The sequence below is a fragment of the Apiospora phragmitis genome (genome assembly GCF_038363925.1).
Source record: "Apiospora phragmitis strain CBS 135458 chromosome Unknown utg000007l:2111988.0-4706623.0:1.0-2598199.0, whole genome shotgun sequence".
Taxonomy (NCBI): domain Eukaryota; kingdom Fungi; phylum Ascomycota; class Sordariomycetes; order Amphisphaeriales; family Apiosporaceae; genus Apiospora; species Apiospora phragmitis.
This window is the reverse complement of record NW_027117406.1, coordinates 2,101,577-2,129,295: the sequence shown is the minus strand read 5'-3', so window position 1 is coordinate 2,129,295 and position 27,719 is coordinate 2,101,577. Positions and strand designations below refer to the sequence as shown.

Here is a 27,719-nt window from a genome sequence, read left to right as displayed (position 1 = left end):
AATCTATCTCTTGTGCTATGTGACAAGTGATTCGATGGTTGTAACAGATATTGCCTCCTGTCTTCCAGATTTCCAACAGCAGAGCCTTTTCAGGTAACCTCGAGCCTCAAATTGAGCTCAAGGTTGTTGGTTCAGTTGATGCAGGTGTGTCAATTAGAGTGGGACCCAGAGTCCTAGGTCTTGATTCGTCAAAGGAGGGAGTCGTGATCAAATAGAGTGAACAGCGAGAGACTTTTATTTGATTGGTCATGGGATAGGTGACTAACGGCTGTCATGAACTAAGCGGACATGAAACTTTTAGACATTGTGATGGATAAGTTATATCTATATACAGGCTAGTCTAAACATTTACACAGCGAATGGAAGAGTTAAATAAATATGGCATTAAAAAGATCCCATACATTCAACCCAAATCAAGAAAGAAGAATGGGTCATCGAGACCAACCCATAGAAAGAATGTGGGAGAGGATTGGTTCGTATGATGATGTGGTATTGTTTAGCCGGCCGTGATGGAGAACAGCTTGGGGTTGGCGCCGGCCAGGACGCCGGCGGCGTTCTCGCCGTCGGGGTTGACGTCGTCGTAGGCGAAGGTGTAGCCGACGCCGTCGATCTCGTACTTGTGCACGATGCGGCCGTACTGGATGGTCGGGTTCGTCGTGTAGTAACTGCTGCTCGGCATGTGCGGCTGCACGTTGCCGCCGTCGAGCAGGAGCGTCGAGCGGTAGAAGGCCGCGCACAGCCGCGGCACCACGGCGGCGTGCACCGCGTTGTCGCCCGGCTGCACCGTGAAGGGCCCCGAGTTGCAGCCGAGGATATCGTCGATGGCCGGCTTCTGGTAGCCGCGGTTGTCGCCGGCGCAGTTGAGGGTGTTGCCGTTGACGCGGCACGCGACCTTGCCGGGCGCGCTCTGCGTGTCGACGGTGAGGTCCTCGCCGCTGTACTTCTGCCAGACTTTGTCGATGTAGCTGTTGTAGTAGCTGCCGAGCGCGTCCGGGTTGAGGGCGCGGTACTTCAGCGGCGAGATGACGCGCAGCGACTTGCCCGCGCTGCTCTTGACGCACATCTTGTCCCAGGGCTGGCCGTCCTGCGCGGCCTGCGCGACCATCTCGTCGCAGATCTTGGCGACGGCGCCCGGCTGGAGACCCTTGACGGCCTGTGTGGCACCGCCGGCGAGCTCGAGCTGCATGGAGAAGGAGGGGCCGACGAAATCCACAAAACTCAAATTGGCCCAGACGCCGCTCTCGTTGTAGGTGAACTCGACGAAGCCCCACTCGACCCCCGCCGAGGGGTCGCGCGGGTTCTCGGCCGCGGGCTGGACGAGGCCGATCTCGCCGGCGTCGTTGAGGACGGTGAAGAAGTTGATGGTGCCGACGGCGAAGTAGATGCGGCCCGAGGTCAGGTAGTCGGGCAGCGTCACTTGCTTGGTGGTGCCCTGCGAGCCCAGCGGGATGGCGACGGGCGCCGAGACCTTCAGGGGCGCCGTGGAGCCGCTTGGGTTGGGGTAGTAGTAGGTGCCGTCGGTCTGCAGGATGACCAGGGCGTTGTTCCGGTCCTTGCCCGTGATGTAGGCGTTGACTGTCACATGATTCAATCGGTTAGCTACGGTTGGTTTCCTGAAACTTGCCAGCTCTCCGAAGAGTCATGGTTATGACATGATGACATGAATCATGGGGGGTTCTTCAAAAGAGTGGGCCACGTGATGGTGGTGTGGGTGGTGGTTGAAATAAGCGTCCTGCGGCTAAGGCTAGGGGGGAGGGGGGGGGGGGGTAACAGAGATCCAACGACACCGATTCAACCTAAGCTGAATCGCGTCAAGCGTGACTCGAAAGGGGAAAAAATAGCAAGCAAAAACACTCACCATTGTCGCCTAGATTGTTCTGCAGGGACAGCTGCAGGCTAGCGGTGTTGGCGAGTTTGGACGGGTACTTGGTTCCGTTGAGGGTGTTGCCGCTAGTCATGATGATATCACCCGCGCTACCCGGGTCCACCGTGATCGGAAGCGGCGTCGCGACGGAGAGGCCGAGGAAGGCCGTAGCACTTGCTACCGCGAGGTTGAAGAGGCCACGCATTGTGTGTACATGTACGGGGGGTCTCTTCTTTGAAGAATATATATAAATGTTTCTGTATACCTGAAAGTATAGAGTAAAGAGTGATAGTGATGGAGTGTATGTGGGTGGAGGTTAAGTGATAGTGACTATACGATAATAGCCAGTAGAGTAGTTGCCTGGGTGTGTCCGGCACTGTGATTGAACTGATATTCAAGGAGTGACTGGTGTAGAGAAAGAAAGAATGGAATGAAAGAAAAGCGATAGGATAGTCGCAAGACCCGTGTATGATCTGGTTGCGTTGAGGAACGAGAGGAAATTGGGAGTATGTCGGGGGGAAATGGAAAAACTTTATACACCTCATCTCTCTCTCTCTCTCTCGTCTCTCCGTTGCGCTATGCGGTGGACCATGGATCGTTTCGACCAACTTGACCGACTCGGGGGTCTTGAGTAGGACGGTGGCCTCATGATAGGCATGCCGTCTATTGTGCCTAATCCTATAGCTCGGGCTTGATCACCTAGTGCCACCCTCCCGTATGTAGCATGATTGAAGACGGGAACATATGATCACCCCAAAGAGGCAGGTTTGAGGGAAGCTTGACAAAGTTCTCAATGTTGTACGCGTCAAATCGGTCCACTTGGCTGGTGGCCGAGATCCCAAAAGCTCCCGAGTCATTGCGTGGGTTGAGGAAACATCCACCACACACACCCACAGTATTGGTAGGTTCGAGATCCAGGTACTAGTTCGGACGACCGTTTTTTCTTCTTTTCTTTCTAGTGTTCTTTTTCTCAAACGGCCGCTAGAACAACCGTAACGCCCGAGGTTGTATATTGCCGGGGAGCGGTCAAGCACTAAAGGCACATCGACTTCGGCTTTTCTTGGCCACTTGTCCAGTCTTTGCGCTACCGGCTGCTCAAGTCGCAACCATATCACCCACGTGGGGAATCATGACCTTGCTAGGGGAAACGCTTGCCGCGCTGCTTGATATAGGCACAAACTGTAAGGGACACCCCGAAAACTTCCCTGCAAAGGAATTGGAAGAAAGATGCAACACACACGCGCCATTATGATTCGACGACAACAAGAGTCGGGTTGGAAACGGTAGGGCTTGGCTACCCGGAGCTATCCCTTAGTGTCCTTTTTGGCGATTCGGGTCCGGCTAGTTATCCTTCGAGCTGTTCCTGTAGGATAGATGGTTCGCGCAGAAGGATGGATGGATCCATGGGATGGGCCTGGTCCAGACTTTGAAGTCGTCCTCTAGGCGCAAGGAAGATCATAGCGATCAGTTGAGTGCTTGTGGTGTTGGTGCTGTCGACAAACAGTAGCATGGAGGTCTGACAGGCGCGGAGAGAAAAAGCAAAACAGATGCGAATAATGAAATAAGCATATCTGCGTTGGTGTTAGTAAGCATGGCTGCATCTGACAAGGGGGGTTGGGATTGCGTGCATGCGGCTCAGGAACCAGGAACTGATAATGAGATGGGGGCTGGGAGACTGTAAGGGCAGGGTTCTCGCTCTCGCAACGTTACTGTTCCTGTACAAGGTAGGAGATGTGATGGGTAATGGTTCATGCAGGTGGTGAGCTGATGGGTGGTTATCGGTGGGACGTAACTTAATTACCCCAGACTGGGTTCCTGAAGGCTTACTATGATGATTAAGACGAAAATGCCCCCTGCGTCTGCGCTCGAGCTGACAGCCCAGGCCCCCCTGTCATCCAGGATGGCAGCACAGACTAGTCGGAATTCCGCCCCAGCCGTTTTACCAGGTTCAAGAAAGTGATTGACAGTGTATGGGTGTAAGGCGTTAGGATCTGCAGAAGAGCAGGGTCCTGCATAAAATAAACGGCGGGATCGAATGAGCTCAAAGATCGACATGGGCTAGGATCGGTACGATTGCCTGACAGGTTCGGCTGCTTTGGACAGGACCATATTACCGCATCTCAAGCGACGATTTGGTTCCATGACCCTGGCTTCTTTCCGCCAATGACCACTTGGGACAACTCTTTTGCAGCTGGTTGGGTCTCGCTGTAGAATCATAATACTACTTGGCCCTTGCCTGGAAAGAGTACTCGCCAGTCTGGTCTGATCGGAAATTAGCCGGGATCCTTCTGAAGGATGCGCCATGACCAAGGAAGTGGTAGGTTAAATTTAGTAATCGATTTGCGCAGGACCTTGGGCAATCCTGGCAGGGGAGCCAACACGAGCAGCGCCGCAACTGAATGTTACGTATCGGGGTGATCAGTGATGAGGGCGTAAGCCGGCCCGGTCGGTCGACAGTGACAGAAAACGACGATCACGGAGTGTTGCAGTTTAGGTGAATCGATGCATTCGTCCAACATGATGGTAGCCACACTCTTCTCATATCTAACTCTTTACGACGTTGTCTTTGGACATACAGGTGTACGTTCAATGTTGACAAACGGAACTCCCGCAGCCACCTGCATGTTTTGAGAGCAAAACGCATGATATATTAGTCTCATACAAGAGTGAATTGTGTGGTGTCTAATCTTGGGGGTTGGGTAGACTAGGAGACAGCACGGTTTATTAGTGGCTTGTACTAGTGATAATCTATGTAGCAAGAGCTCCAGACCTAATGGTGTGTATTAAGATATTGCAGGTTACCTTTTCCAGGATTCGAAACGCTCCTGTACGTTGGGAATATACAAGCTTACTGTCGTTGGGTTTAGTTTACTGTCCTAGCCACGCACTCTTAAGAGGACCCCGGCAACCTACGATAGTGGCAAGCTTAGGCAAGTAGCCAGGCTTATCTGTAGCTAAAGTAAGCACTAGTATACTAGAAGCAAATTGAGACCATAGCAAGTTCAGCCACTGATGGGGACGTGCACTCGATCGATCTACAATACATAATGCATACGGTTTGACCATATCGACATGTAGATGTAGCAGAGATTCGCCAGCTGGCGTGATAGGGTAACAGGTGGCATGCTGGATCGTTAGCTACTATGTTGAATCGCTCGAAGAAGCAGTAATAGTGAGGGTGAAGTCGTTTTCCTTTGGCTTCCTTACATTCCAAGAAGAAGGTGCGTCACTAGAGGAGCTGTATGTGTTGATAGGATGACATCTTAACAGCCTATTCTGGATGTCATGGCATGTAAGAAGTTGGTTAGACGAAGTAGCTACCCAAATGAACTATCTTGGAAAATGCCTGGACGATATTTACCTGTATATGGGATGAATATTATGCGGGTGGACCGTGACTATTCCTCATAGTGACCATAAAACGCTCTGTGAGTTACCTCTTATATATGACCAGACATAAGTGCAACGCGAGGGTTGAATGCGTACATGATATTGGTAAAGTCAGCCTGCTCGAGGCTCGCACAAGCCCGTTTTCTTACCGATGTAGAAAACAGTAGCCAGTTGAGCAGTGAGCAGTGAAAAGTACCATCAGAAACATTACCGTATATGTAAATCGTCGGCGCTGAGGCCTTTTGTGGCCAACCATGATAACTACCGGTGACTACTTAGGTTGCCTAGGGGAAAAACCCTGGGTGGACTTTTATCTATCAGGTGGTAGAAAAGTATGTCATAGAAGTCTTGATAGCTGCCTTCTTAGTCCTCTGAGATGAGGAGTTGTCCTATGTATAGCTGATGATTGCAGGGATTCTGAATATTGTAAGCAGCCTGAGAAACCCGACGACTATTCCATATCCATTACGGAAACTCATGCAAGATAGAGAGGACCACTAGACACACCCCTTGGTCAACTATCTCTTTGCCCAAATAGCGAGGATTGACGTTCATCTAATCCCCTCACCCTCCAGGCTCATCCATCCATCGTGTTAATCGTTAATGTCTATAGAGTCGCTGCTGTTGTCTTTATTGTGGAAATTGGTATTGTTATACCACGTTAATTCGGACACTTTCTGTCTCCCGATCTTCCGATCTCTCGCCGCTTTCGCTCGGGATTCTAGTTTCCATATGCATGTTGGCTACTTCTCATAATAGGTGGTTCGCTCTCGTAAGCGCTAGGCCTTACGAATGAACCAATTGGATTCCCATATTTGAGCAGCAATCGGCGATGCTTCTAGTAAATACCTTCCTAGGTTATTCCGTGCTAATTGGAATTCCGCCGAAACGACTCAAAGTACCACATCTCGGCGTTGCACTGCAGTTAGGTCCAGATCCTTGTGTGTCTACGGCACGTTTCTGTCCTCCGGCCAGTCTCCCATTTTGCCTGGATGTTGGAGCCATCTAATACTGCTCTCCTCGATCGAGCGACACGTCATCTCCCAGCTAACAGGAAGATAGAAACATAACTGCCCCGTCCCCACTTCACCAGAGATAATCATCTTAGCCAACATGACGGGAATGAGAAAGACTTCGCTTATTACCGGCTGCTCCAGCGGGTTCGGCGAGCTCTTTGTTCGGAAGCTGCGAGCATCGGGCGACAACGTGATAGCCACCGGACGCAATGCCAAAGTCAAACTGGCCCACCTCGAAGACACGGGCGCGACGATCCTGGATCTTGACGTCGCCTCCCCGGCCGAGAAGATCGAATTTACCTTGACGGAGCTTGGAACATCTACCCCAATGGCATCGACGTCGTCGTGAACAATGCCGGCTACATCCTGACGGGCCTTTTCGAAGAGCTTAAGTAGGTGTACCTTACCTTGTGCTGGTCTCTCTTCTCTAGTCCTTGTGCTCACACACTATTAGACAGCAGGAACTTGAAGACATTTTCAAGACCAATTTCCACGGCCCCCTGAATATCACCAGAGTCTTGCTTCCCAAGTTCCGTGCCAGGGGTACAGGCACCTTCCTCTACCTGAGCTCTCAGGCAGGCATTGTCGGGACCACAAGGCCAGGAGATCTGCTTTGTCGCCAATTCCCACTCCCACAGATCATCCAAGCAGACGATCTGCATCTGCTCGAGATTGACAAAGGCAGCGAGGTCCTCGCCTTCGATCTCGTAGAAACCCCAGCGTCTGCGCGCCAGCCTGAGCCTCTTGATCATGGGCACCATGGGGAGGAAGATCTTGAGAGGAGGGTGCCCGATGGAGACCATGTCCATGTCCAGGTTGAGCCAGACATACGGAACGTCCTGCTGCTGCCACGGCTGGCCTGTGTACTCTGCGGCGTCCTTGGCGAGAGCGGTGGCGACCTCGGAGAACTCGCGCTGGTACAGCCCCTGGTGGCGGGCTTCTCGACAGGTCTGCATTGCTGCAGGGACCAATGTTGATGAGGCGAGGACGTTACTCGTCGGTGCAATTTCACCCGGCCGAAGACGCGCGCGGGGGATCTGGATATCGACGATTCTTGGCCCCACTGTCATCTGCCAAATCAGAGCGCGAAGCTCCGTTGGGAGCCGAGGGAATGGGTGAAAAGTGGCCATGCTGACTGGGAGGGAGGTGAATGGGTGTTAGGTAAGCCCTTGGGATGGAACCCATGCAGGTTCAGTACGTCGATGCTTTGCAGCTTGTTCGTTGCCTGATTGTTGTGAAAGACGTCTTTGCACCGCCTGGCAGTGCCGGTTGTTGAGCAGTTGGCGAGGTACGTACTTCCTTCACATGGACCCCGCACTCCAGATGCCTGACAGCCTGGGCGCCGAGAATATACAATATGGCAAGTACGGATACTCATTTAACCTTAAAATCCCAATGCAACTGCTTGGTCTTTGGACAAGGGTGCATTTTGCTTGCACAATTCACGCTGCTGATGGTGTCTTCCAGTTGGGATTTTAGCTTCAATAAGTCACGATGGCTTTCTGGTGTTGAGGGGCATCTTCAGGGAGATCAGGGCGTAGATCAGCGTTTAGTGCACATCACGCTCTACACGTAGCGTACGTGTCGGGTGTAGCGATCGTGCTGACTGAACTCAATTCGCAGTTTTCGGACGAAGCGCAATCGGCCGGAACCCGGTGGTCATCAGCATTGTCAGCGCCACAGAGACCCTCTTGCAGCGCATACATGCTAGGACGGTTGTGGGAGGAGATGGCTGCGATTCCACCTTCCCGGACTGGTAGGTATTTATCTTCTACTACTACACGAGAATGCACATGCCACTTTGGTCGGCAGTGATAAGGCCCTTGACCACTTTCGCGAGTGCCAAGCGGCTGACGGGCGAGTAAGAACTGTCCAAACCCCACACATCCACCCCGGCAGGAACGCGCCAAGACTGCATAAAGCCGAGCTTGAAGATAAGGTAGATGACAGGCATCACACAACCTTGGAAGCAGTAATGTACGGCCTTATGCTGCGTCTTGGCGGCCCAATGAGACGACAGACGATTGCCGCCGCCATCTCCGGTCTCCGAGAGAGCCCACAGCTGAGCTTATCTTCAACACCCGACTGGATGGAGGCTAGAGCGGCCCCTGTTTGTTATGCGCCTACATCCGCAAGCCACTGCCTATGTACAGTATGCGCAGCACCCACACGAACTAGCTGTGGTCGGAGGATGTGCCGAACTCGCTCTATTGCTGCCCTGAATCATGCCATGGGGCCCAGTGACCAAGGCAGCCCTGGCCTGCGGAAAATTGTTTGCCGAACGACCTCCAATTACCACGACTCCAATCCCATTGTTGTTCTGCAGTGCACCCGCACGTATGAGGAAGGTTGGTCACTTGCCCTGAACTTAGCATAGTCTAGAGGCTCCAAAGACAGGGGCCCTGAATCTAGCTCCCGGCCCTAAGCCAAAGCACGGCAATTAAACCTTCCTCTTCCGGGCAGCATACCGATCAAGATGCAACCTCGTGTCAAGAGTTCGACATGTCGAGGCAAGATGGATCAAGATATAGATTCGTCTGATGTTCTATAAAGAGCCAACGGGTTCGCCCTAATCCCGGCCTATTTCTAGTATTCAGTCAGCAGTAGCCACCCAGTCAAGCACACTACTAGGAGCTGTATTTGTTCTATAATAACGCACATCACTCGTTCTATATAACTCCCTTCGTTGCAACGATGCAGTTCCTGACCTTTGCTCTCGGTGCCCTCGCGGCGACCGGCGCCGTCGCTGAGGACATCGTCCGCATGTGCGGCACCAAAGAGCCCACCGACGCCCACATCGAGATGTCGAAGCAGTTCGCCACCGAGGAGGCCGCTCTCGCCCTCACCGGCAACGAGACCTTCCGGGCTGCCGCGACGACCACCGTCAGGGTCTACGTCCACGTCGTGGCTGAATCGAAGTCCGAAAGCGGTGGCTACCTCTCCGTAAGTTTCTCTGCACCCTCCCGCCTCTCTCTTTCATTCTTTGGGTTCTTCTTCTTCCTCTCTTTGTCCAACGAGCCGTCGCTGATTCTCCTGTTATATGTAGACCTCTTCCGTGAACTCCCAAATCTCGGCCATGAACGAGGCCTACGCCCCGTACGGGTACCAGTTCACTCTGGCCGGCACGGACTTCACCGTGAACAGCAACTGGGCCACCAACGCCTACGGATCCGCCGAGGCGCCGATGAAGAGGGCGCTCCGCAAGGGCAACGTAAGTAATCCAATTACTAATAGTAAAAGAAAAACGCCCCTTCAAAAGCTTGGTAACTTACGCCCGTCCCGCAGTACGCTGACTTGAACCTCTACTTGGTTTCCGACATGGGAAGCATCCTGGGCTACGCCACCTTCCCCGACGATTCCGGCCCGGGCCAGTCCAACTTCTACCTGGACGGCGTCGTCGTCGCCAGCGGCTCCGTGCCGGGCGGCCCTCTGACCAACTTCAACCTGGGCCTGACTTCGGTCCACGAGGCCGGCCACTGGTTCGGTCTCTACCACACCTTCCAGGGCGGCTGCCGCGGACAGGGCGACTACGTCGCCGACACTCCCCCTGAGGCCAGCGCTGCTTCTGGCTGCCCCACCGGCCGTGACACGTACGTCCCCCCCTGAATGACTCGATTTTACGGGACTATAAATATGATGGGGTGGCTTTGCTAACTGATTCGTGATATCCAGTTGCTCCGGAGGTGGCGTTGACCCCATCCACAACTACATGGACTACACCTACGACACCTGCTACGAGGAGTTCACCGCCGGGCAGAACGCTCGTATGAACAGCTACTGGCAGTCCTACCGTGCCGGCAAATAAGCGCGATTTCCTTCATAACTGGAAGCCAGGCTGTGGTGTTGGCAAGGGCTTAGGGGCTGACTATGTGACGACCGTCAAAAGTGGATGGGAGGCGGTCCGCAATGACAGCACAACGAGAGATGAATGCTTTTATATAAGCATATATGATTATTTATAATAATAATAGTATGAGCTCTGGGGAAAAACGCATTTTTATATGCTTGATCGTGGGTGATCGTATAATTGCGGATCAGTTGGTCTAGATTATTAAAAAAACAAAATTGTCGCATTATAAATAGGGGTCAGGCCCTCTTCATGCTTAGCATGCTATACTAGCTGTTCCCTTTTGTGTATATTATATATCGCACCTCAGTGTATTCTCTTTTGTTACTTTCTCTCTTTTAGAACACGGCACTTTATGTATCATCTGTTGCTCTCGATCGTGCAACTAAATTCTACTCTGTCTGTAGTGTCTAGGTCTCTATGTTGACTCTTCGGTTTCTGTCCGACAAGCCTGCCCTACATCGATGCCACAGCGCCGTTCTTGTTCATGTTCACCCTCCCACCAACCCAAGCTGAAAGTCAGGGAGCCCCAAATAGGGCTGTGGTCATCTTCTGCGTCCTGCGAAATACTATCTGCGAGCGAGCCATTGCAGATGGCGCTGTCGACCAGTAAAGTGGCCATTCTGGCGATGGTGGATGGGTTCCTCTGCAACAAGGCTTTCGTGTCGATTAGAAAGTATGTCGAGATGCCACTTACAAACGTCACGGCAAGTATGACCTGCAAAACAATCTTGGAGACAATATTCTGCCGCAAGACTCCCCGGTTCGGGTTGATCCAAGTTGCAGCAAATGACTCAGGCTTCGAAGAGGCATTCATCGGAAACCTCATTTTGGCGGATGCGACTTGTGCCATGTAACGTCTATATACCGATAGAATCTCTTCCTGGAGGCGACCCTGATTCCGAGAACCTAACAGCTCCTCTGGACGAATGCTGTTATTAGGATGCAACATCAAAGCGAAGAATCCGTCCCATAGGATATTCGGATCTGGATAAAAGGTCACGACCTCAGCTCCGCTGAATCCTCCAAACTGGAAATCGCCTCCCCAGATGGCCACCTCGAGATCAAAGTGCACCTGGGGTCGGTAGGGAAACGCGGTCTGTCCATTAGGTCCGCTAGGTAGGTAATTCACGGTAGACTCATCTGGGACAGCGGAGATGAGTTATTGCTCAGGAACGCTTATGATAGCTTCGACACTGACGGGTTATAACGCAACTTCAGACTCCACTCGATCGATGCCGCAGCAGCATCACAGCCTAGCGGGGTCCGCGATGAGCCGTTGATCGTCAGCTCGTCCTGTCCGGCATCCAGCTTTACTTCGGCCGCTGTGCAGCTCAGGTCGCCTCTCACTGCTGGCAACCGCAGCGATATGACTGGATTCGATGAATCCTGCACCCTTCCTATGTCTGATCCTGAAGATTGTAAGCGCGGCAACACAAACTCTTCGTTTGTGAGGCTGGGGAGGAGAGGTTCAAAATCTCGAAGGACGTGAGTAGCACCGCCGCGCCGCCATCATGGCCTAAGCTATCAGGCCCCGCTGGGTCGAACGTATCCGCTCTCTCCATAGTCATGGCGAGATCAACATCGTCAACAGGCGCACAGGTAGATGATGCGCAGCGGTTACGGTACATGTTATGTAAAGATCAACGCAGGTTAGATATATAATTATAGCAAGAAAAGAAGGATGCACACAGGCACCCCAGGGGTCCTAAGGGGGGGGGGTGTTACGTAAGCCAACATTTGGTCTAGGTCACCAATGAAATCCTGTCGGAAGGGGAGCCAAGCCCCCGGGACTGCGTTTAAGTCTAGTATTTGGCCCGTTGGAGTGCCTAGGTACTGATACAGTACATCAATACAGACAAACGAAGGTATATATTAATAGACACTGTATGTAACTACGCACCGGACTATATACATGCGGCTGAAACATATTACTGGCCCCTAATTTGCTTAACGTAAAAATATTCACGAGCTCCGAGAAAAAAGGCACTTCCATCCTCTTGGTTTTAGGCGCTGGGATGTAGCTGCCGATCAATTGGTCTAGATCATCTAAAACGACTAGCTGATTGAGTGGCAGCCCAGGGGCTTGCTTGGCTGCATAAAGCCATACAGATGATATCGAGATAAACCCATAAAACCGACAAAGGGAGGAGCTGTCGATCCCACCTGCCACGGCCGATGCGATAGGACAGAAGACTCCGAGCCGCAAAACACAGGTACGTAGGTGTCCATGCACAATGACATACAAAAGCACCAATCAATCGCCCCCTCAGGAGACCTCGGAGAGCATTTAAACTCAGGGTCGTCTGATTGGCCGCGCAAGGCCAAGCCATTATTTTGGGTGTACCGTAATGGAAACACCGACGTCATGGTGACCCCATCGTTTCAGGCGTTATTCGACAACAACGTACAGAGAGGAATATTTCGCACAAATACTTACTTCTTACTGAAGCCCTCTACGAACTCACTCATTTCCATCAAAAATTACCCAACATGGCTGAACAGGCACGCAACATCGTCGTTTCGGGCGCCGCCCGCGGCATCGGCCGCAGCCTGTCGCGACACTTCCTCGACAAGGGCGACCGCGTCTTCCTGCTGGACATCCAGGAAGAAGAGCTCAAGTACTGCGTTGACGTGCACCTGAAGCGCTTCTCAGACCGCGTGGCATACGACGTGTGCGACCTGCGCGACCCCGCGCAGATCCGACAGGCCATCAAGAAGGCGGCGCTGTTCTTCGCCGGACGCATCGACGTCCTGATCAACAACGGCGGCATCGCGACGCCGCAGTGGCGCGACGGCAAGACCATGGAGGACCCGGACACGCTGGACGAGTGGCAGGCGTACCTTGACACGAACCTCACGGCGGGTTTCGTGACGTCTCAGGCGTGCCTTCCCTTCATGAAGCGCGACGAGATCGTCAAGACCGGGGACGGCGCCGACGCGGTCGCTGCCGACGTGGGCTCGGAGGCGGGCCCTTGCATCATCCTCATCGGCTCGTTTCGAGCGCACCAGAGCGACGAAGACCAAGAAGGCTATGCCGCATCCAAGGCCGGGCAGCTGGGCCTCATGCACAGTATGGCCATCTCCCTCGGTCGCTGGGGGGTCCGGGTCAATCTCGTGGCGCCAGGACGCATCAAGGCGGCGCACGAGTGCCGCGACGGGGACGAGGCGGGAGAGAAATGGGATCGCCAGGTGCAGGGCAAGGACGTGTCGGACCACCCGGTCAACCGCGCCGGGCGCCCGCGGGACATCGCGCAGGCGGTCGATTACCTGGTTAATGCGGGGTTCGTGACGGGGAAGAGCTGACGGTGGATGGCGGCGCCTTGAAGAAGAAGAACTAGATTGAAAAGGGAAGGGGGAGAACAGGAGAAGGGGGAGCGAAGGAAGGGGGGAGTTGATTGCGATGGTCGATCTGAACCAGCAGCAAGCAATGCCCTGAGCTATTGGCACTGCCGAACAAAAGATATTCAGGGTCTAATTACGGAGCTGACGACTCACTTGAACAGTGCATCGCATTATTACTTAATATTCAGTATTTCAGCTCCGCACAGCCGTAGGTGGCGGGTCGGTGGCCAAGGCGGAAATTCAGACTGGATCCCGAAACTGGGTCCCGAACCACCGAAAGAACCACTCGACTATCGACCTCCCACCTAAACCAAGCTCTCCTTGTACATATCTTCCTGGGCAAATGCCGTCAAATAAGATGAAATGGCCAACTAGTGTGCAACTATGTGATGCATCGTACCTGTATATCCTCTCGGCCTAAACCACCCGTGACCAATCGGATGCGAACCTGTCCCACGAGCATCCAATCTTTTTGAGATGAAAAATATCCGAACGAAGCAAGGGGATATCTTTAACACGACCTCTGCCCCATCTTAGCTGATAATAATGATATGCACACATCGCCTTGCCTAGCTCGACTGTAAAATGTTAATCTGATTGCGATTGATGGTCATGAATACCCTGTGGAGGCGAGGCTATGTCTGACATTGGCCGGATACTGCCCGTCTTGGCGGAGGATCAACATCAGGACCGTTACGGCGCGTGGAGCTGAGGGGGGAATAAGTCAGCCCTGTAAGAGTGGTCGACCAGCTGTCAGTAGATCCTACGCTAGGCAGAGAGATCCATATGGATGTTGAATCCGGTTGCATACGGAATACGGCACATTACGTACACGATCTCTACTATTAAATTCCTACCCCTATAAAGCAACCTGCTTCCCCTGGCTCCATGGCATTTTTGGTCTTTTCTCGAGCCTTCTCACGTCTTCATCGACATTACAGTCTTTACCAGATTTACCAGAAGAGCCGATCATGTACCCAACTTTTACACTCCTTTCTCTAGCTCTCCTGGGCGGCGTCGAGGCCCTGCCCAATGGCATGAGCCACAAGCGCAGCAGCGGCGCCACCCCCGCTGCCAAGACCCTCCCGATCGCCAGCACCCAGCCCACGGGCGCCGCAGCGGTGCCGGCCGACTTCGTCGGCCTCAACGTCGAGTCGTCCTTCCTGAACAACTACAGCAACGAGTTCTCGAACAACCTGGTGTCGGCCCTGGCCGCGCGCATGAGCGTGCCGCCCATCGTGCGCGTCGGCGGCACGAGCGGCGACGAGTTCGTCTTCGACCCGGCCCAGACCCGCCACGTCAAGATGTGCATCGGCGGCGAGTGCCCGACGGGCTCGGCCGCGTCCTTCAAGGTCGGGCCGGGCTTCTTCGAGGGCTACAAGGCGTTTCCCGACGCGCGCATGACAATCCAGGCGCCCCTCGGCCCCAACGTCAACGAGACGGTCGTGCGCGCGTTCATGCGGCAGGCGTGGGAGGCGCGCGTCGGCGCCGTCGGCGGAAACGGCAGCGAGTGGAAGAGCAAGATCGACACCATTGCGTTGGGGAACGAGCCCGAGTTCTATACGCATGATGTGCGCAAGTACGTCAATGACACGCTCAAGCTCGAGGAGATTATCATCGACGAGCTCAAGCTCGAGGGCGACGACCGGAAGATCTTCGAGGCCGGCAACAGCGCCAAGCAGCCGATCAGCCAGTACGACGTGTGAGTAAAGTCAGCTGTTCTTGAAACCCATTTCTCATCGCGTAGATCTCGAATGGATATACTGACAGCCTGGTAACCACCATATTAGAGCCGATATCCTCAAGAACGGCATGGACAAGAACAAGCTCATCAAGGCGACGGCCGAGCACTTGTACCAGATCGACACCAACGAAGATTGGAATGACAAAACCATGCAAGGTAGGTTCCCTCACCACCCCTTCACTCCTTTCTTCAGCTCTCTCTCTCTCGCACACACAAGCCCCCTTACTAACACTCTCTTACTAACACTCTCTCCCTTCCTAGACCTCATGCTCAGCCACAAGGCCATCGTCCAGCGTTTCGAGAGCAGCTACCAGCGCAGCCTGCGCGCCTCGCAGGCGCACGGGATCCCGTACCAGATCTCGGAGACGTCGGCCGTGCTCGCGAGCCCGATCAACAGCTTCGTCAGCGGCTTCGGCTTCGCGCTGTGGGTAGTCGACTTCAGCCTCGCGACGGCGGCCCGGGGCGTCGCGCGCGTCAACCACATGGCGGGGCGGCCCATCGCCAACCACGTGCTCTGGACCCCCGACCACACCGGCGGCCGCCGCAACCCGGGCCCGCAAGCGCGCGCGCCCTTCGCGGCCGCCGTCATGGTCGCGGATTTCTTGCGGCCGAGCAGCGGCGGGGCGGGGGCGGGTATCGGCGGGGACAACGAGGGCGGTGATAATAGTGAAGGTGGTGATTCTGGTAGTGCCAGTGGCAGCCCCTTTACGGTCTTGAACCAGAAGCGTAAGCAGGATGCCCATGTGGCGAATGGGGAGGAGGACGTCGCCATCCACGAGATCGACCTCGACCGCGACGAGAACCCGTACCTCAGCGCCTACGCCGCGTATAGCGGCGGCAAGCTCCAGCGCGTCGCGCTCGTGAACATGCGCCTGTACAACGGCACGGCCGCGCGCGAACAAGGCGGCACGATGCGCCGCGGGTCCGAGACGTTCCGGATCCCCGTGCCGCACGGCGTCGAGGCGGTGCAGGTGCAGCGGCTGCACGCGGACCTCGGCGCCGCCGCCATGGGCTTCGACCACAGTGGCCCCCAGCACAACGTCACGTGGGCCGGCGAGCAGTGGAGCAAGAAGGTGGACGAGGGCAAGGGCCACTTCGCGCAGGGGACCTCGCAGACCATGGAGGCGGTCAAGGTCATGGGCGGCGTCGCGGCCATCAAGGTGCCGGACAGCGAGGCCGTCATGGTGTCGTTATAAACAGGCGCTTGGCCCGTTTTTGAGTGAATGAGGGGTAATATGTGGCAACTGAGCGATTGGATGAATGAGTTTTTGCTTCATGATATATGCATTTTAATTCACATGTAACGCTCCCGAATATGTAGGCAACATGGATGTCGAAGGCATCGGGACCGTTTCGAAGGAGTCTAATGAAATACCATTCTATGAACCGGCTATTATGAATTATTCCAATGCACAAGTATCAACAAGAGATCTTCGGGAGCTCCACGGCCTTCATTCTGTACTTAAGAGTAGTAATGATTTGTCAGCGGCTGAGAAGCCTCCCTTTCCGGACCAGCATCATGCGCCGACGGCACGTCCATGAGGATCTGCGAATCCGGCACGGTGGGCAGGGGCTTATGAATGCTGGACCTGACGGGCGACAGCATGGCGTCCCCTTCGAAATTCCCGTGCTGCGCCTCCTCCAGCCGCTTCCACCGCGCCACCCGGCACTTCCAGAACACGGTCATCGCCAGCGCGATCATCGCGAGGCCGAACAAGAGGACGCCGATGATGACGCCCGCCACGGCCGCGCCGCTTTGCGAATGCTCGGGCGGCGTGGGATCCGACGGAGTTAGGTCGTCGCGGGAATGCAGGTGGCTGCCTGAGGGGCACCCCCACGGCCCCGAAGAACCGGAAGCGGTGTAGCAGCGACTGCTGCTCTTCGCTCCGTAACTTGCCAAGGGAGGGACATGGCTCTCGGCTGCTGAGGGCAGTAACTGTACGGGCGCCATGGTGATTCACTAATAGCGGCTTTCGAGAACGAGAAATACTGGCGTCTGGCAAGTGACAGAGGGGGAGGAAATGATATGCGATTCGTGGGCGAGAAAGCAGCGGTGAGTGGCCAAGATGGGTGTGGAGAAACGAGCGGACGTCTTCTGTTGAGCGAGCTGAAGACTGGCGAATGGTGATGACAACAACTTTCAAACGAATGGCATGGCTTTCTTCCTCGGCACATGTCACGAAGGAAAGCAGTTGGATGCTTCAGGTGTTGGGTGATGCTGCTGGTGTGCCGCACCCTGAGATTTCCCCCCTCGCTACCTAAGAATTGGCCGGCCCACTGTAGTTAAGCGACATTGTTCCCACCCCCAGCGTCCAAGCGTGTGGATCAACCTTTGCACCTGTAGATCAGACGCGTAAATATTTATGAAAAGGCCTTGGGGCTTCGGCTTGGGCTTGGTCTATTCATACTTATGCATCATATCAAGTCTGTTAATTCTTATCTGATCAGCTTTGACCATGAACAGGGGAAAATCTGAGTTGTGGTTCTATGTAGAAAGGATATAACCAGACCCACATAGGAAGGGATCGTCAGGGGTCAACATTCGAGTTATCCGAGAGTTGTTCTGACACTGAATGTTTACATGACCACGTGACATGCCGATAGTATATAATGGAAATGGTTTTCACAGTTGCCAATAGTAACTTGGTGATGTTGTGCGACAGCTCCGTAGGCAGAATCCGAGTTCAAAAGTACCAGCCCTTGGTTATGATACCGCCCGTCTCGGACACAGTCTTATCTCCATCGGCTTCTTCTCCACAAGTAAGAATGTCCTAAGATCTTCCCACCTCACGCGCCGTCCGTCGACAGCATGCACATCGAATGCCCAGAGAAGCCTCGCCAGAACAAGCCTCATTTCGGCCCAGGCCAAATGCTGCCCCATGCAGGAGCGTAAACCCATGCTGAATGGTTGCAACGCCTGCCTTTTATCACCCCGGAACGGAGATGAGGGATCTGTGCTTGCATCCGGGAGCCACCGCTCGGGTTGGAACTCGGTAGGGAATGAAAGCACTTCGGGTCCCGGTTGAGAGAATAGGCTTGGATTGATACTCTCGTCTGCTTGCTGTGAGTATGGAAGGCACGAGACCAGTAAAAACCGAAGGAGAAGATGAAAGAGGGGGGGAGGGGGTTTGGTACTTACTCCCTCAGGAAACCATTGTCCATGAATTGTATCTCCACCGCGAGGCACCAGTCTTGGAAGAACCCATGGGATAGGCGGGCACAGTCGCAAACCTTCCAAGATGGATGCATGGAGATGCGGGAGCTTTCGTAGCCTTTCCAGAGTGAAGTCTTGCTCTGTCGGAAAGGCATCCCGTACCTCTGCCGTCAGGACTGCAAGCTTATCCGGGCTGTTCAGGAGGTAATTCAGAGTTCCTGTCAGAACAGTAGCTGTGGTCTCGCTTCCGGCCGTCGTCAGTACCATGAAGGTCGCATAGATCTCGCCAGGTGGCATTTGATTTTCGCCGTTGGCCTCGATAACATGCGACATTATGTCGGGGCGAGTTAGTTCGAGATTAAGGCGACGGTCTACCTTGTCCACGATTTGTTGGTAGTGGTCGGCTTGCATCTTTTTGAGTGAGGGAGGGATGCACTTTATGAGAAGCCACGCCAACCATGGGTAGAATCTAGCGGCGGCGACGTACGAGGCGGCCTTGACACTGTTGAATAGAAGTCGGATCCAGGGATGGTACTGGGAATGTTGAAGGCAGTTGAATGATTCACCGAAGCCGAGATCCCCGAACAGATCAAAGGTGAAATAGTTGAACCAGGGCCCAATGTCGAGTGTTGTTTCGTTTCCTGGGTTTTCCGATACAATACCACGCAATCTGTCGATGAGTAGGCTTGCGTAGCGATGCAGAATGGGCTCTTGGGCCTTCAGCGCCCGCGGCGTGAAGCCAGGAGCCAGAACACGCCTAATACGTGCATGGTGGTCTGGATCGATAGCACTGATTAAAGACTGGGGCATGCGAGGCTGGGTCCGCCACCACGTGGGATCCTTCAAGAAGGGTTGATGGTCCGGTCGAGGCTGGAATATGTCGTGCCAGGCTTCGTCTGATGCAAAGGTGACCTCGTCTGGCGCGATACGCAGGATCGGCCCATACTGCCGATGGAGGCGTTCTATATCGTGAACGATGGTCCCTTTCAACAACGACCATACAAACGGCAGCCGCGAACTGGCCCAGCTGCGTGGGCCCGGAGTGTTGGCCAATGGGTGGAGGTAGACATTGTAGCAGACGCGGATGATGGGATACTATTCAGGGTTAGGATCTACATCTCAGTCACTCGGGGATCATTCCATACGGTGATCAAAGCTAGGAGTAGTGTCGGCCAACTGAAAAGTGATGGATTAGTATTGTCGCCCATGGTGATTGATTTTGGTGTATCTGTAAGATGTTGGGGACGGATGGTTTGTTGTGTCAAGGGCACCCGATGAAATCAGTGGCTAAGAACGGATGGCTTGGGCGCCGTTCGCCGATGAATCCGGCTGTTTGGTTGGTTGCACTGCATACCTAGGTACCTTGTTGTCAATTTGATGTCTTGGATACTTACATATATGCATACATATATGTATCTGAAGTACCCCGCCACCAACAGGCAGATCACTGGTGGAAATGGCCCGAACGAGGCCGCCTTTCCCCCACACCACCCCGATGATACCTGTCTAGAGGATCGGACGAGGCAGAGCAGTACTGTCAGCATGGAGACATTGCATTCAGCATATTGTTATATCATTCTATGGCAACCAGCATCTTCCATCCCAAAGCTTGATTGCTTATCCATCTCTTTCGGTCAACTCTTCTTCTCTTCTGGCCCCGTTCGTGCTATTCACCCCCTACTTCACTAGGATATGGCTTCCCAGTGGCTTGGCGCATATCCGGCTCCACCTGGAGTTGAGCCCAACTTCGTCAATCCTCCAAGCCAACTCGCGGGCACTATTGCTGCCCATACTGTGTGTCTCTCTTTGGTTGCGATAAGTGCGACTATTCGCTTCTACACGCGAATTTCCATTATTGATGGGGGATTGGGACTAGACGACTGTGAGTAACTCTTCATGGTAAACACAGACACCACTACGGACGGGAGCTGCTGGCTAACCGCAATGCCTGGAGTGGCAGACTTTTGTATGCTTTCTTGCGTGAGTGCCTCGAAGCCGAAATGACATGAAAGAACACACATTTACTGAATAATATGTGTCAGGCTCTGACAGCGACTTTCACGGGCTTGATCCTCAAGTGTAAGTATGGATCCGTACCCCTTTTACCTGGCTGCTAATGAGTGGTGAATTCTTGAAAGGCTCCACGATGGGAATTGGCCGACACATCTGGGACGTACCTGCTCCCTGGCTTACAGAGGCTCTCAAAGTAAGTGGCCTCATACCAAAGCCAGCCCTATCTGATTTCTGACATTCTCTACATGTATGTAGTTCTTCACCATTTCGACCTATGTGTATTTGATCCTTAGTGCGTGTATCAAACTCATGTTCCTGTTTTTCTACCGCCGGCTCTTCCTGCAACACCCCAAGATGAAGTACACAGTGGGCGCAGCCATTGCCTTCGTCTCTCTATTTCATTTGGCCATATTCTTTGCCACGGTCTTCGCATGCAGTCCAATTGCCCGCCAGTGGGACGTCTCCATCCCGGGGAATTGCAACAATCCCGAAATCTTGCCCTACCTCTCGGGTTCCGTGAGTTCTGTGACCGACATCTTCGTCCTGCTTCTTCCCGTTCCGCTCGTCTGGACCCTGCATGCAACAACTAGGAAGAAATTTGGTGTGCTAGCAGTTTTCGGTGTCGGCGTCTTGTCAGTATCTTTATTCCCTTGGCTACATCGTCCCGAGCTGACTTTGTCGTCAACCTTCAGTGTTTGCGCCGCAAGTCTTGTCCGGTTAGGTATGACACCGGTTCTTCGGAGCAACTTTGATGCCACATGGAACATATCCACCATTTCTCTTCGGGCGTAAGTCACCAAGTCTGCTTCATAGAACTCGAGCCGGGGCGACTGATGGATCTTACTATACTGACAATAATGCAGTACACTGGAGGTTAACGTTGGCATCGTCTGCGGGTGCTCAATGCTTTTTCCGGCATTCTTTAAACGACACTTCCCAAACTTCACAGTAGGATCACTCCTACATGTGTTACGATCCCGCCTCTCCGGCGTCAGTCGCAAAGACTCCTCCGACTCCAGTGATTATGTCTTGCATCATAGACAACAATGGCATGGCCAGAAGGGAATTCATGCTGGACAGGTAGAGGAATCCAGTTACAAACGCCCTGCTAGTGCGCCAGCGGGCGCAAACGTAGTTTGAGGAGACGCATCGAAGCAGGCATATGGCACGCGACGTCAGGCTCCATGGTGGATAATGACTCCCTTCTCGATAGATATGGAGAAATACGAATACACACGGCTCTTTCTCCTCTACTTTATCATATATATACGAGTACGTACATAAGCCTATCGAAGCTCTAGTCCACAAAAATACGTGTATTTCTACCCGGATCTGTGTGTCTAGAAGGAACGCTCTGGCGAATCTAACAGGCCCCGAGTGGTGTGGAGAGGCAAGGCAGACTTCACTGTCAGCGCTTAATGTATCTATATAAGTACCTGGGTAAGTACCTAGCTGAGTACCTTAAGTAGGTACTGTCAGCATATCTTGATGGTTCGCCAAGGTTCCGTCATCTTTGCCATAAAAGGACATATAATTCGGGGCTGCGCCGATAATGCACAACGCTAGAATCCGCACTTCTGATTGGCTACTTACACAGCTTACCAAGCAAGGCATGCAGTGTATATTACACAGCATCAATAGTTTTCCTATCGGAACAAGGATGTGTATCCATTTGTACGTGGCAATTGATTGACCACGCATTTTCCTGTGTAACAGACTTCGATGCCTCATCCAACTCGCGGGATGATTCCCATGCCGGCGGTCCTCCATTCGCCCATCCAAGCCCCGAATCTGACAGGTTGCCTTTTTGAATTACGATTCGTCGCATCTCGATCGGCAGTGGGTAGGCAAATTCTTCAGTCTCACAAGATTTCTGCCAAGGTTATCAGGGACATGTACTTGTCTATCTCCTTTGTGATCTAGTCGGGTCTGTGCTTCCTGTTCAAGTAGTTCTACTACGTGGTTGCACGTACGATAACGCAATAAGCATACGAACTGCCTAAGATGGGGCAATGCGAGCCATCTCCTCCAAGTAACCCCGTCATGACCCAGCAGTGCAGCGCGATCATCTGCCACTCGGACATTAGCGAATCAATGCTCTCAAGCCTTTGCTAGAGAGTTTGGGCAGGGGAATCAGGAAATCGTGAGCCTGCTTCACATCACTCTCATCTGTGTCGAAAAGCTCGAGCGTCGGCCCATAAGGTCTGTACAGGACTGCTAGTATGAGGCTCATCTCGGCCATGGCCAGACTAGATAATTATATCGGTTTAGTTTGAGCCTCCAAGGCACAGTCTCATCAGAGAAATGGCACTTACTTCATGCCAAGACAGTTCCTTGAACCTCTACAGAAAGGAACGTAGCTGCGATACATGGCTGTATTGTTGGGGCTTTGAATCCAACGATCGGGTAGGAATTCCCCCGGTGAGGGGTATATTTCGGGATCAGAATGCATCAGGTAGGCAGACATGCCGACCGGCACCTAGCAAACGTCGAACATATTAGCCGGTCCTGGTAGAATTGGGGTATGGGAAGATATCCCTATGCAGTTTTACTTACACCAGGTGGAATAACAAAGTCTTTGTATTGAATTGGGACGTCTGGTGAGATGCGCGGCAAGCGATGCATGACCCCATAACTCAACCTGATTACAAATGAGCCCTAGCCCAGAATGTGAAGCCTCCCGATCAGAATTTGGCGGTACAAGAGAGGTGGCATCGTACCTTAGTGATTCCTTGATAATTGCCTGCAACAAGGGTACCTTTTCAAGGTCTGCCCAAGTGGGCACATGCTGTGGCCATCCAGACATTGTAGCTCGCAGTTCGGCTTGGAGCCTGTCCTTGAGTTCGGGACGTGAAAGAATATAGTAAGATGCGAAGCCTATGGTGCGAGCGGTACTGGCAGTGCCGCCTCCAAGCAACACCTGAGCTTCTTTGGCGAGACGTTCTTCGGATCTTTCCGAGTCCGGCATATCACTGTGGGCGATATAACGAAATAGAGAAGTGGTGTCCTTCTTAGGAGTTTCACTTGCACCGCCCAGAGCTTGGTGGATATGGCTTTTGGCTTTCTACCATTCGTATATGCAGTTAGCTCGGAAGCGGTCAAGATAAGAATGGTAGGAACAGGCACTATACCGCCTTGAATACGTTGAACACATGGCCACGGGGAAACGCCCACAAAAGGATGTTCTCAGGAATATGCGCAACTAATCTGCTGAGCATTAGCGTTGCCAAATACTACTCGCCATTTACTCATACTCACTGCACGAGCCATGGGAAGCCGGTAACAGAGGGATCGACCGGACGAGCATATGAATCACATTATACCTGGATCAAATGCAAATCAGCAGGGCGCCAGAAGTGGGGATAGAAACCCCATACCAATCCGGGGCGAATTCCGAGTCATCCAGGAACCGCCCTTCAGAATCATTGTCTCCGAGGCATATCCTTTGAATAATATCTCCAGAGAAGGCAGAGAAAGCATGGTCGAGACGGACCACGGCGTGCGTACCCTCAAGAGCACGGAACCTGGATTCTAAATGGAGGGCACACTCGCGAGCATCGGTTGTAAACGAGATATGCCTAGGCGGGAGAGAAGAAGGGTTCAAGCGGTTTCCTTCTCTTCCGATGCAAAGTATGATCCACAGTGAGCAGATGCGATCCTGTAAGTGAGTAATTAGCAGTTACACGTTATCCCCATACGCGACAGTAGCTAGCACCGAGGATATTCTAGGGTGCGCGGAGGAATCTACCATCAAAATCAATGCCCTTGCAGAACGCATCGAAGTGGTTGGTCCGCCTTTTGCTTTCCGTGACGTAGATAGTGTCATAAAAGTATCGATCGTGAATCGAGAGCTCGTCCGGGTTCACGCGGATGATGGGACCTGCGCAGCATCACCATCTGCTTTAGTATTGGTCCCAGCAGGTTAATGGCGTGGGCAAAGAGTTGACTCACCATATTTATTGTGCATTCTTTCGATTTCGAATATGTATTGTCCATTGCACCAGTAGTCATAATAAAACTCGTACCAGAATGAAGCCGCGGCGATCTTGGGACCAGGAAACTTGGATAAAGGAGAAGTATATTCTGTAGATGACAAGGGAGACTGTAAACAAGAACTGCTGCCAAGAATGTCACAACGGCGGATGAAACCGAAGCTGGTAAGACGATGAGGTGCTCCATGGTGTTTCTAGTGGTATCACGACGGCTGGATGATGAGTGACACTTCGTACCATATTTTAATGACGTAAAATCTATGAAACCGAGAGTCAGGGAAGCAATAACACGATTGTTTGATGCGGTTGCAGTGCTGTACCTAGAAGAAAGACAAATACCAAGAGCGGGGGAAGGTCAAGAGGAAGAGGGACATGCTCCTGACTACTCCTAACAGTGGCTGATAAGCATGCCATCATTGTCTTGCCGTTCTATTCTCTGGATATGCATGAGCTGACATGCAGCACACCACCACCCTGTTCCAGGTAGCAAGAGCCACACCGCTGATCGTACCATCCAACATTGTACCTTGACACCTTCGCTCCATGTCACGTGCTAAGAAGCGTGAGTATATCTTATATTTCCTCTTCCATTGTAATATTCTGGGCCATCTACTAGACCATATCTCACCATCCTCGGCGCTGAAAATGGAGTTCTGCTACTCAAAGATTATCGATCCTTGTTCCTACCAGACATATGGACTAGTAGAGGACATCCCTCTTCGACAGCATAATGATCCTGACAATAAAGAAATCAAGGGCGCCCTAAGAGCTCAGAACGATTGGGGGCAGCTGGTCAACCCAATACGTGGGTATAAAGGGGGCCTTGGTGACCGATTCAGCTTTATCCGCGTTACCGTCCCGGAATGTCTGCCTGAAAGGATAGAAATTGTGTCATACGCCAATGAATTCGCCTTTCTCTACGATGGTAAGTCTACTCACTCCATCAAACCATGCGTGGCGTATATTGAGATGCTGATGCGCGCCATCTCGCCCAAGACGCCATGGAGCAGATTGATCTACAACGCCGTTTGGAAGCAGCCGGGACAGACCCCTTTCTTGAGACATTCGGCTCCAGGGATCTCCTCGACTTGACGCCCGAGCCGACGGCGCGACCGGAGAAACGCCTCCAAGCCCGGATTTTGGCCGAGATGAAAGAAGTCGACCCTGTTCGTGCCGTGACCACGATGAAGGCGTGGGGCCGGTTCGTCCAGCTCGCCTCGGAGACCCGGGCCCGCCCCTTTGACACGATGGAGGAATACGTGCCGTCGCGAGTCATCGACGCTGGCGAACTGTAAGTGACCGCCCGCCCTGCGCTAGGCGACCCTATATATTCCAACCATGAGATTCGGGGGAACTTTTACTGAGGAATTGATTTCCAGAATCTGGTTCGGCACTTTGACATTTGGAATGGCCCTTACCATTCCCGAGCAGGATATTCCAGCGTGCATGGAGCTGGCGAGGTCAGGCTACGCGGCGCTGGGGTTGACGAATGACCTCTACTCGTGGGACAAAGAGCGCGAGGCCGCGCGAAGCCTGGGGCAGTCCTACGTGTTCAACGCGATCTGGGTGATCATGAAAGAGCACGGGGTGGGCGAGGAGGAAGCCAAACGGATGTGTTCGGGGGAGATTCAAAAGTACGTGCGACAGTACCGCCAGGACGTCCGGGAGGCAGGTGCACACATGCGTCTGGCGAAGGATACAAAGACCTACCTCGAAGCCGTCATGTACAGTATCAGTGGGAACCTCGTGTGGAGCATCGACTGCCCCAGATACCGGAACATTTAGAGAGACAAGAGAGCCTCGTTGGCCTCCAATCTCGATGCAACTGTTTGTGTACCTCCAGGACTGCTTTGGACGGTAGTACGAGGAGGGAGGGGTATCAGCCACTGCCCATTTTTGTACTAGTCAAGACGGAAGTACATATACACACCTCCGGGAGGGGTTGTTGGTTGTCAGGCTGCGGCCGTGTGAATTGAATGCTGACTAGAACGTACCAACCCCAAACATTCGATCATCTGGTTGAGCCCGTCTTCTCCTGGTCTCCATCATCCATTTCTTTTTCAACGTACAAACTCTTCGACCCCCCTACACAGACACCCGATATCCAACTAGTGACTCTAAAATCCAGCAGGCAGGCCATTTCTTGTACTCCCGATCCAGTATGGGGGCTCAATGGTCGCAATTCTTCCCCCCACACCAACCTTCACAGAGGGCGAGGTAGGAACCCAAGAGGGCAGAGTGTTTGTGGTTACAGGCGGATACTCTGGCATTGGGTTCGTGATCTCCAAGGTTCTCTACCAACACAAAGGTCGTGTATATATCGCCGGTCGCTCTGAGGCAAAGGCCAACGAGGCGATCAAGGCCATTCAAGAGGCCACCCACGACGGCGGCACAATTGAGTTCTTGCACCTGGACTTGGAAGATCTCTCGACAATCAAGGCGGCCGTCCAGGATCTCAGTGCCAAGGAGACAAAGATCGATATTGTGTGGAACAATGCCGGTGTTTCGCAACCCCCGGTCGGGTCCGTCTCCAAACAGGGCTTGGAACTACAGATGGCGGTCAATTGCCTGGGACCATTCCTGTTTACAAAACTACTGTGGCCGCTCCTGGAGGCCGGGGCAGCAGCTTCGGCCCCGGGATCCGGCTCTGTCCGCGTCCTTTGGCCCAGCAGTCAATTCATGGAGCTGTCGGCACCTACGGGGGGCATCGTCATATCGGAACTCATCAACCCGCCCAAAGACAAAGCCCGCAACTACGCCAATTCCAAGACGGGCAACTTATTTCTGGCAACCGAATTTGCCAAAAGACTTGGATCGCGCAACGGTATAGTCAGTGCGGCTTACAATCCGGGCGCCGCATCTTCGAATCTTTTCCGACATACTCCATGGCTAGGCATTCTCGCCCGGCCTTTGATGCACAAGCCCCAGCGAGCTGCTTTGACTGCTTTATATGCAGGACTTTCCGACGAGATCAAGGTGGAGACTAGTAATGGATGCTATGTTATACCATGGGGTCGGATCTCAACAAGCTTACGGAAGGACCTACAGAACGCAACAATCGGCCGAGAGGACGGGGGCACAGGTACCGCCAGCGAGTTCTGGGACTTTTGCGAAGAGAAGACAAGCGATTATGCCTGAGCGGCAGTGCTGAAATAGTTGGTCAGACCGGAACGTCTGTGGTTGTAATGAGTTAGGTGGGTGGACCAGGATGCACACAACATAATCGGAAATACTCTTTTGAATCCACCGTCCATTCCGTCTTCCAATGCCGGGACCGAGAACCACCTTAGTGTCTAGGTAGTGATACGTATGCCAATATATGTCTTGTCACGATCGATCCAACTTGTCAGCAAA

General features: G+C 53.1%; 12 protein-coding genes across 12 annotated transcripts; 8 read left to right on the top strand and 4 right to left on the bottom strand.

Annotated features, from left to right (window-relative positions):
* Positions 1-496: 496 nt before the first annotated feature.
* Positions 497-2,069, bottom strand: PG994_008262 (glycoside hydrolase family 64 protein; the record flags this gene model as incomplete). The annotated part of the gene is made up of 2 exons (XM_066859671.1): positions 497-1,575; positions 1,859-2,069. The coding sequence occupies 2 exons, from the start codon at positions 2,067-2,069 to the stop codon at positions 497-499; spliced, it is 1,290 nt and encodes a 429-aa protein (XP_066715158.1).
* A 4,298-nt stretch (positions 2,070-6,367) lies between these two features.
* Positions 6,368-6,619, top strand: PG994_008261 (uncharacterized protein; the record flags this gene model as incomplete). The annotated part of the gene is made up of 1 exon (XM_066859670.1): positions 6,368-6,619. The coding sequence occupies one exon, from the start codon at positions 6,368-6,370 to the stop codon at positions 6,617-6,619; it is 252 nt and encodes an 83-aa protein (XP_066715157.1).
* Positions 6,620-6,710: 91 nt separating this feature from the next.
* On the bottom strand, positions 6,711-7,400 carry PG994_008260 (uncharacterized protein; the record flags this gene model as incomplete). Its single annotated transcript, XM_066859669.1, has 1 exon — positions 6,711-7,400. The coding sequence occupies one exon, from the start codon at positions 7,398-7,400 to the stop codon at positions 6,711-6,713; it is 690 nt and encodes a 229-aa protein (XP_066715156.1).
* A 1,564-nt stretch (positions 7,401-8,964) lies between these two features.
* On the top strand, positions 8,965-10,075 carry PG994_008259 (uncharacterized protein; the record flags this gene model as incomplete). Its single annotated transcript, XM_066859668.1, has 4 exons — positions 8,965-9,213; positions 9,317-9,481; positions 9,556-9,860; positions 9,943-10,075. The coding sequence occupies 4 exons, from the start codon at positions 8,965-8,967 to the stop codon at positions 10,073-10,075; spliced, it is 852 nt and encodes a 283-aa protein (XP_066715155.1).
* Positions 10,076-12,610: 2,535 nt separating this feature from the next.
* On the top strand, positions 12,611-13,423 carry PG994_008258 (uncharacterized protein; the record flags this gene model as incomplete). The annotated part of the gene is made up of 1 exon (XM_066859667.1): positions 12,611-13,423. The coding sequence occupies one exon, from the start codon at positions 12,611-12,613 to the stop codon at positions 13,421-13,423; it is 813 nt and encodes a 270-aa protein (XP_066715154.1).
* A 1,010-nt stretch (positions 13,424-14,433) lies between these two features.
* On the top strand, positions 14,434-16,402 carry PG994_008257 (Beta-glucuronidase; the record flags this gene model as incomplete). Its single annotated transcript, XM_066859666.1, has 3 exons — positions 14,434-15,164; positions 15,253-15,362; positions 15,468-16,402. The coding sequence occupies 3 exons, from the start codon at positions 14,434-14,436 to the stop codon at positions 16,400-16,402; spliced, it is 1,776 nt and encodes a 591-aa protein (XP_066715153.1).
* Positions 16,403-16,725: 323 nt separating this feature from the next.
* PG994_008256 (uncharacterized protein) lies at positions 16,726-17,334 on the top strand (the record flags this gene model as incomplete). The annotated part of the gene is made up of 2 exons (XM_066859665.1): positions 16,726-16,981; positions 17,174-17,334. 2 exons carry the CDS (start codon positions 16,726-16,728, stop codon positions 17,332-17,334), a joined length of 417 nt encoding a protein of 138 aa, XP_066715152.1.
* A 576-nt stretch (positions 17,335-17,910) lies between these two features.
* On the bottom strand, positions 17,911-19,568 carry PG994_008255 (cytochrome P450; the record flags this gene model as incomplete). The annotated part of the gene is made up of 2 exons (XM_066859664.1): positions 17,911-19,455; positions 19,506-19,568. The coding sequence occupies 2 exons, from the start codon at positions 19,566-19,568 to the stop codon at positions 17,911-17,913; spliced, it is 1,608 nt and encodes a 535-aa protein (XP_066715151.1).
* Positions 19,569-20,304: 736 nt separating this feature from the next.
* On the top strand, positions 20,305-21,513 carry PG994_008254 (uncharacterized protein; the record flags this gene model as incomplete). Its single annotated transcript, XM_066859663.1, has 5 exons — positions 20,305-20,340; positions 20,403-20,439; positions 20,499-20,566; positions 20,629-21,161; positions 21,237-21,513. 5 exons carry the CDS (start codon positions 20,305-20,307, stop codon positions 21,511-21,513), a joined length of 951 nt encoding a protein of 316 aa, XP_066715150.1.
* Positions 21,514-22,456: 943 nt separating this feature from the next.
* Positions 22,457-23,591, bottom strand: PG994_008253 (cytochrome P450; the record flags this gene model as incomplete). The annotated part of the gene is made up of 5 exons (XM_066859662.1): positions 22,457-22,622; positions 22,689-22,852; positions 22,930-23,014; positions 23,094-23,437; positions 23,505-23,591. 5 exons carry the CDS (start codon positions 23,589-23,591, stop codon positions 22,457-22,459), a joined length of 846 nt encoding a protein of 281 aa, XP_066715149.1.
* A 1,419-nt stretch (positions 23,592-25,010) lies between these two features.
* Positions 25,011-26,150, top strand: PG994_008252 (Fusicoccadiene synthase; the record flags this gene model as incomplete). The annotated part of the gene is made up of 3 exons (XM_066859661.1): positions 25,011-25,290; positions 25,362-25,656; positions 25,745-26,150. 3 exons carry the CDS (start codon positions 25,011-25,013, stop codon positions 26,148-26,150), a joined length of 981 nt encoding a protein of 326 aa, XP_066715148.1.
* Positions 26,151-26,537: 387 nt separating this feature from the next.
* Positions 26,538-27,503, top strand: PG994_008251 (uncharacterized protein; the record flags this gene model as incomplete). Its single annotated transcript, XM_066859660.1, has 1 exon — positions 26,538-27,503. One exon carries the CDS (start codon positions 26,538-26,540, stop codon positions 27,501-27,503), a length of 966 nt encoding a protein of 321 aa, XP_066715147.1.
* Between the last annotated feature and the right edge of the window lie 216 nt (positions 27,504-27,719).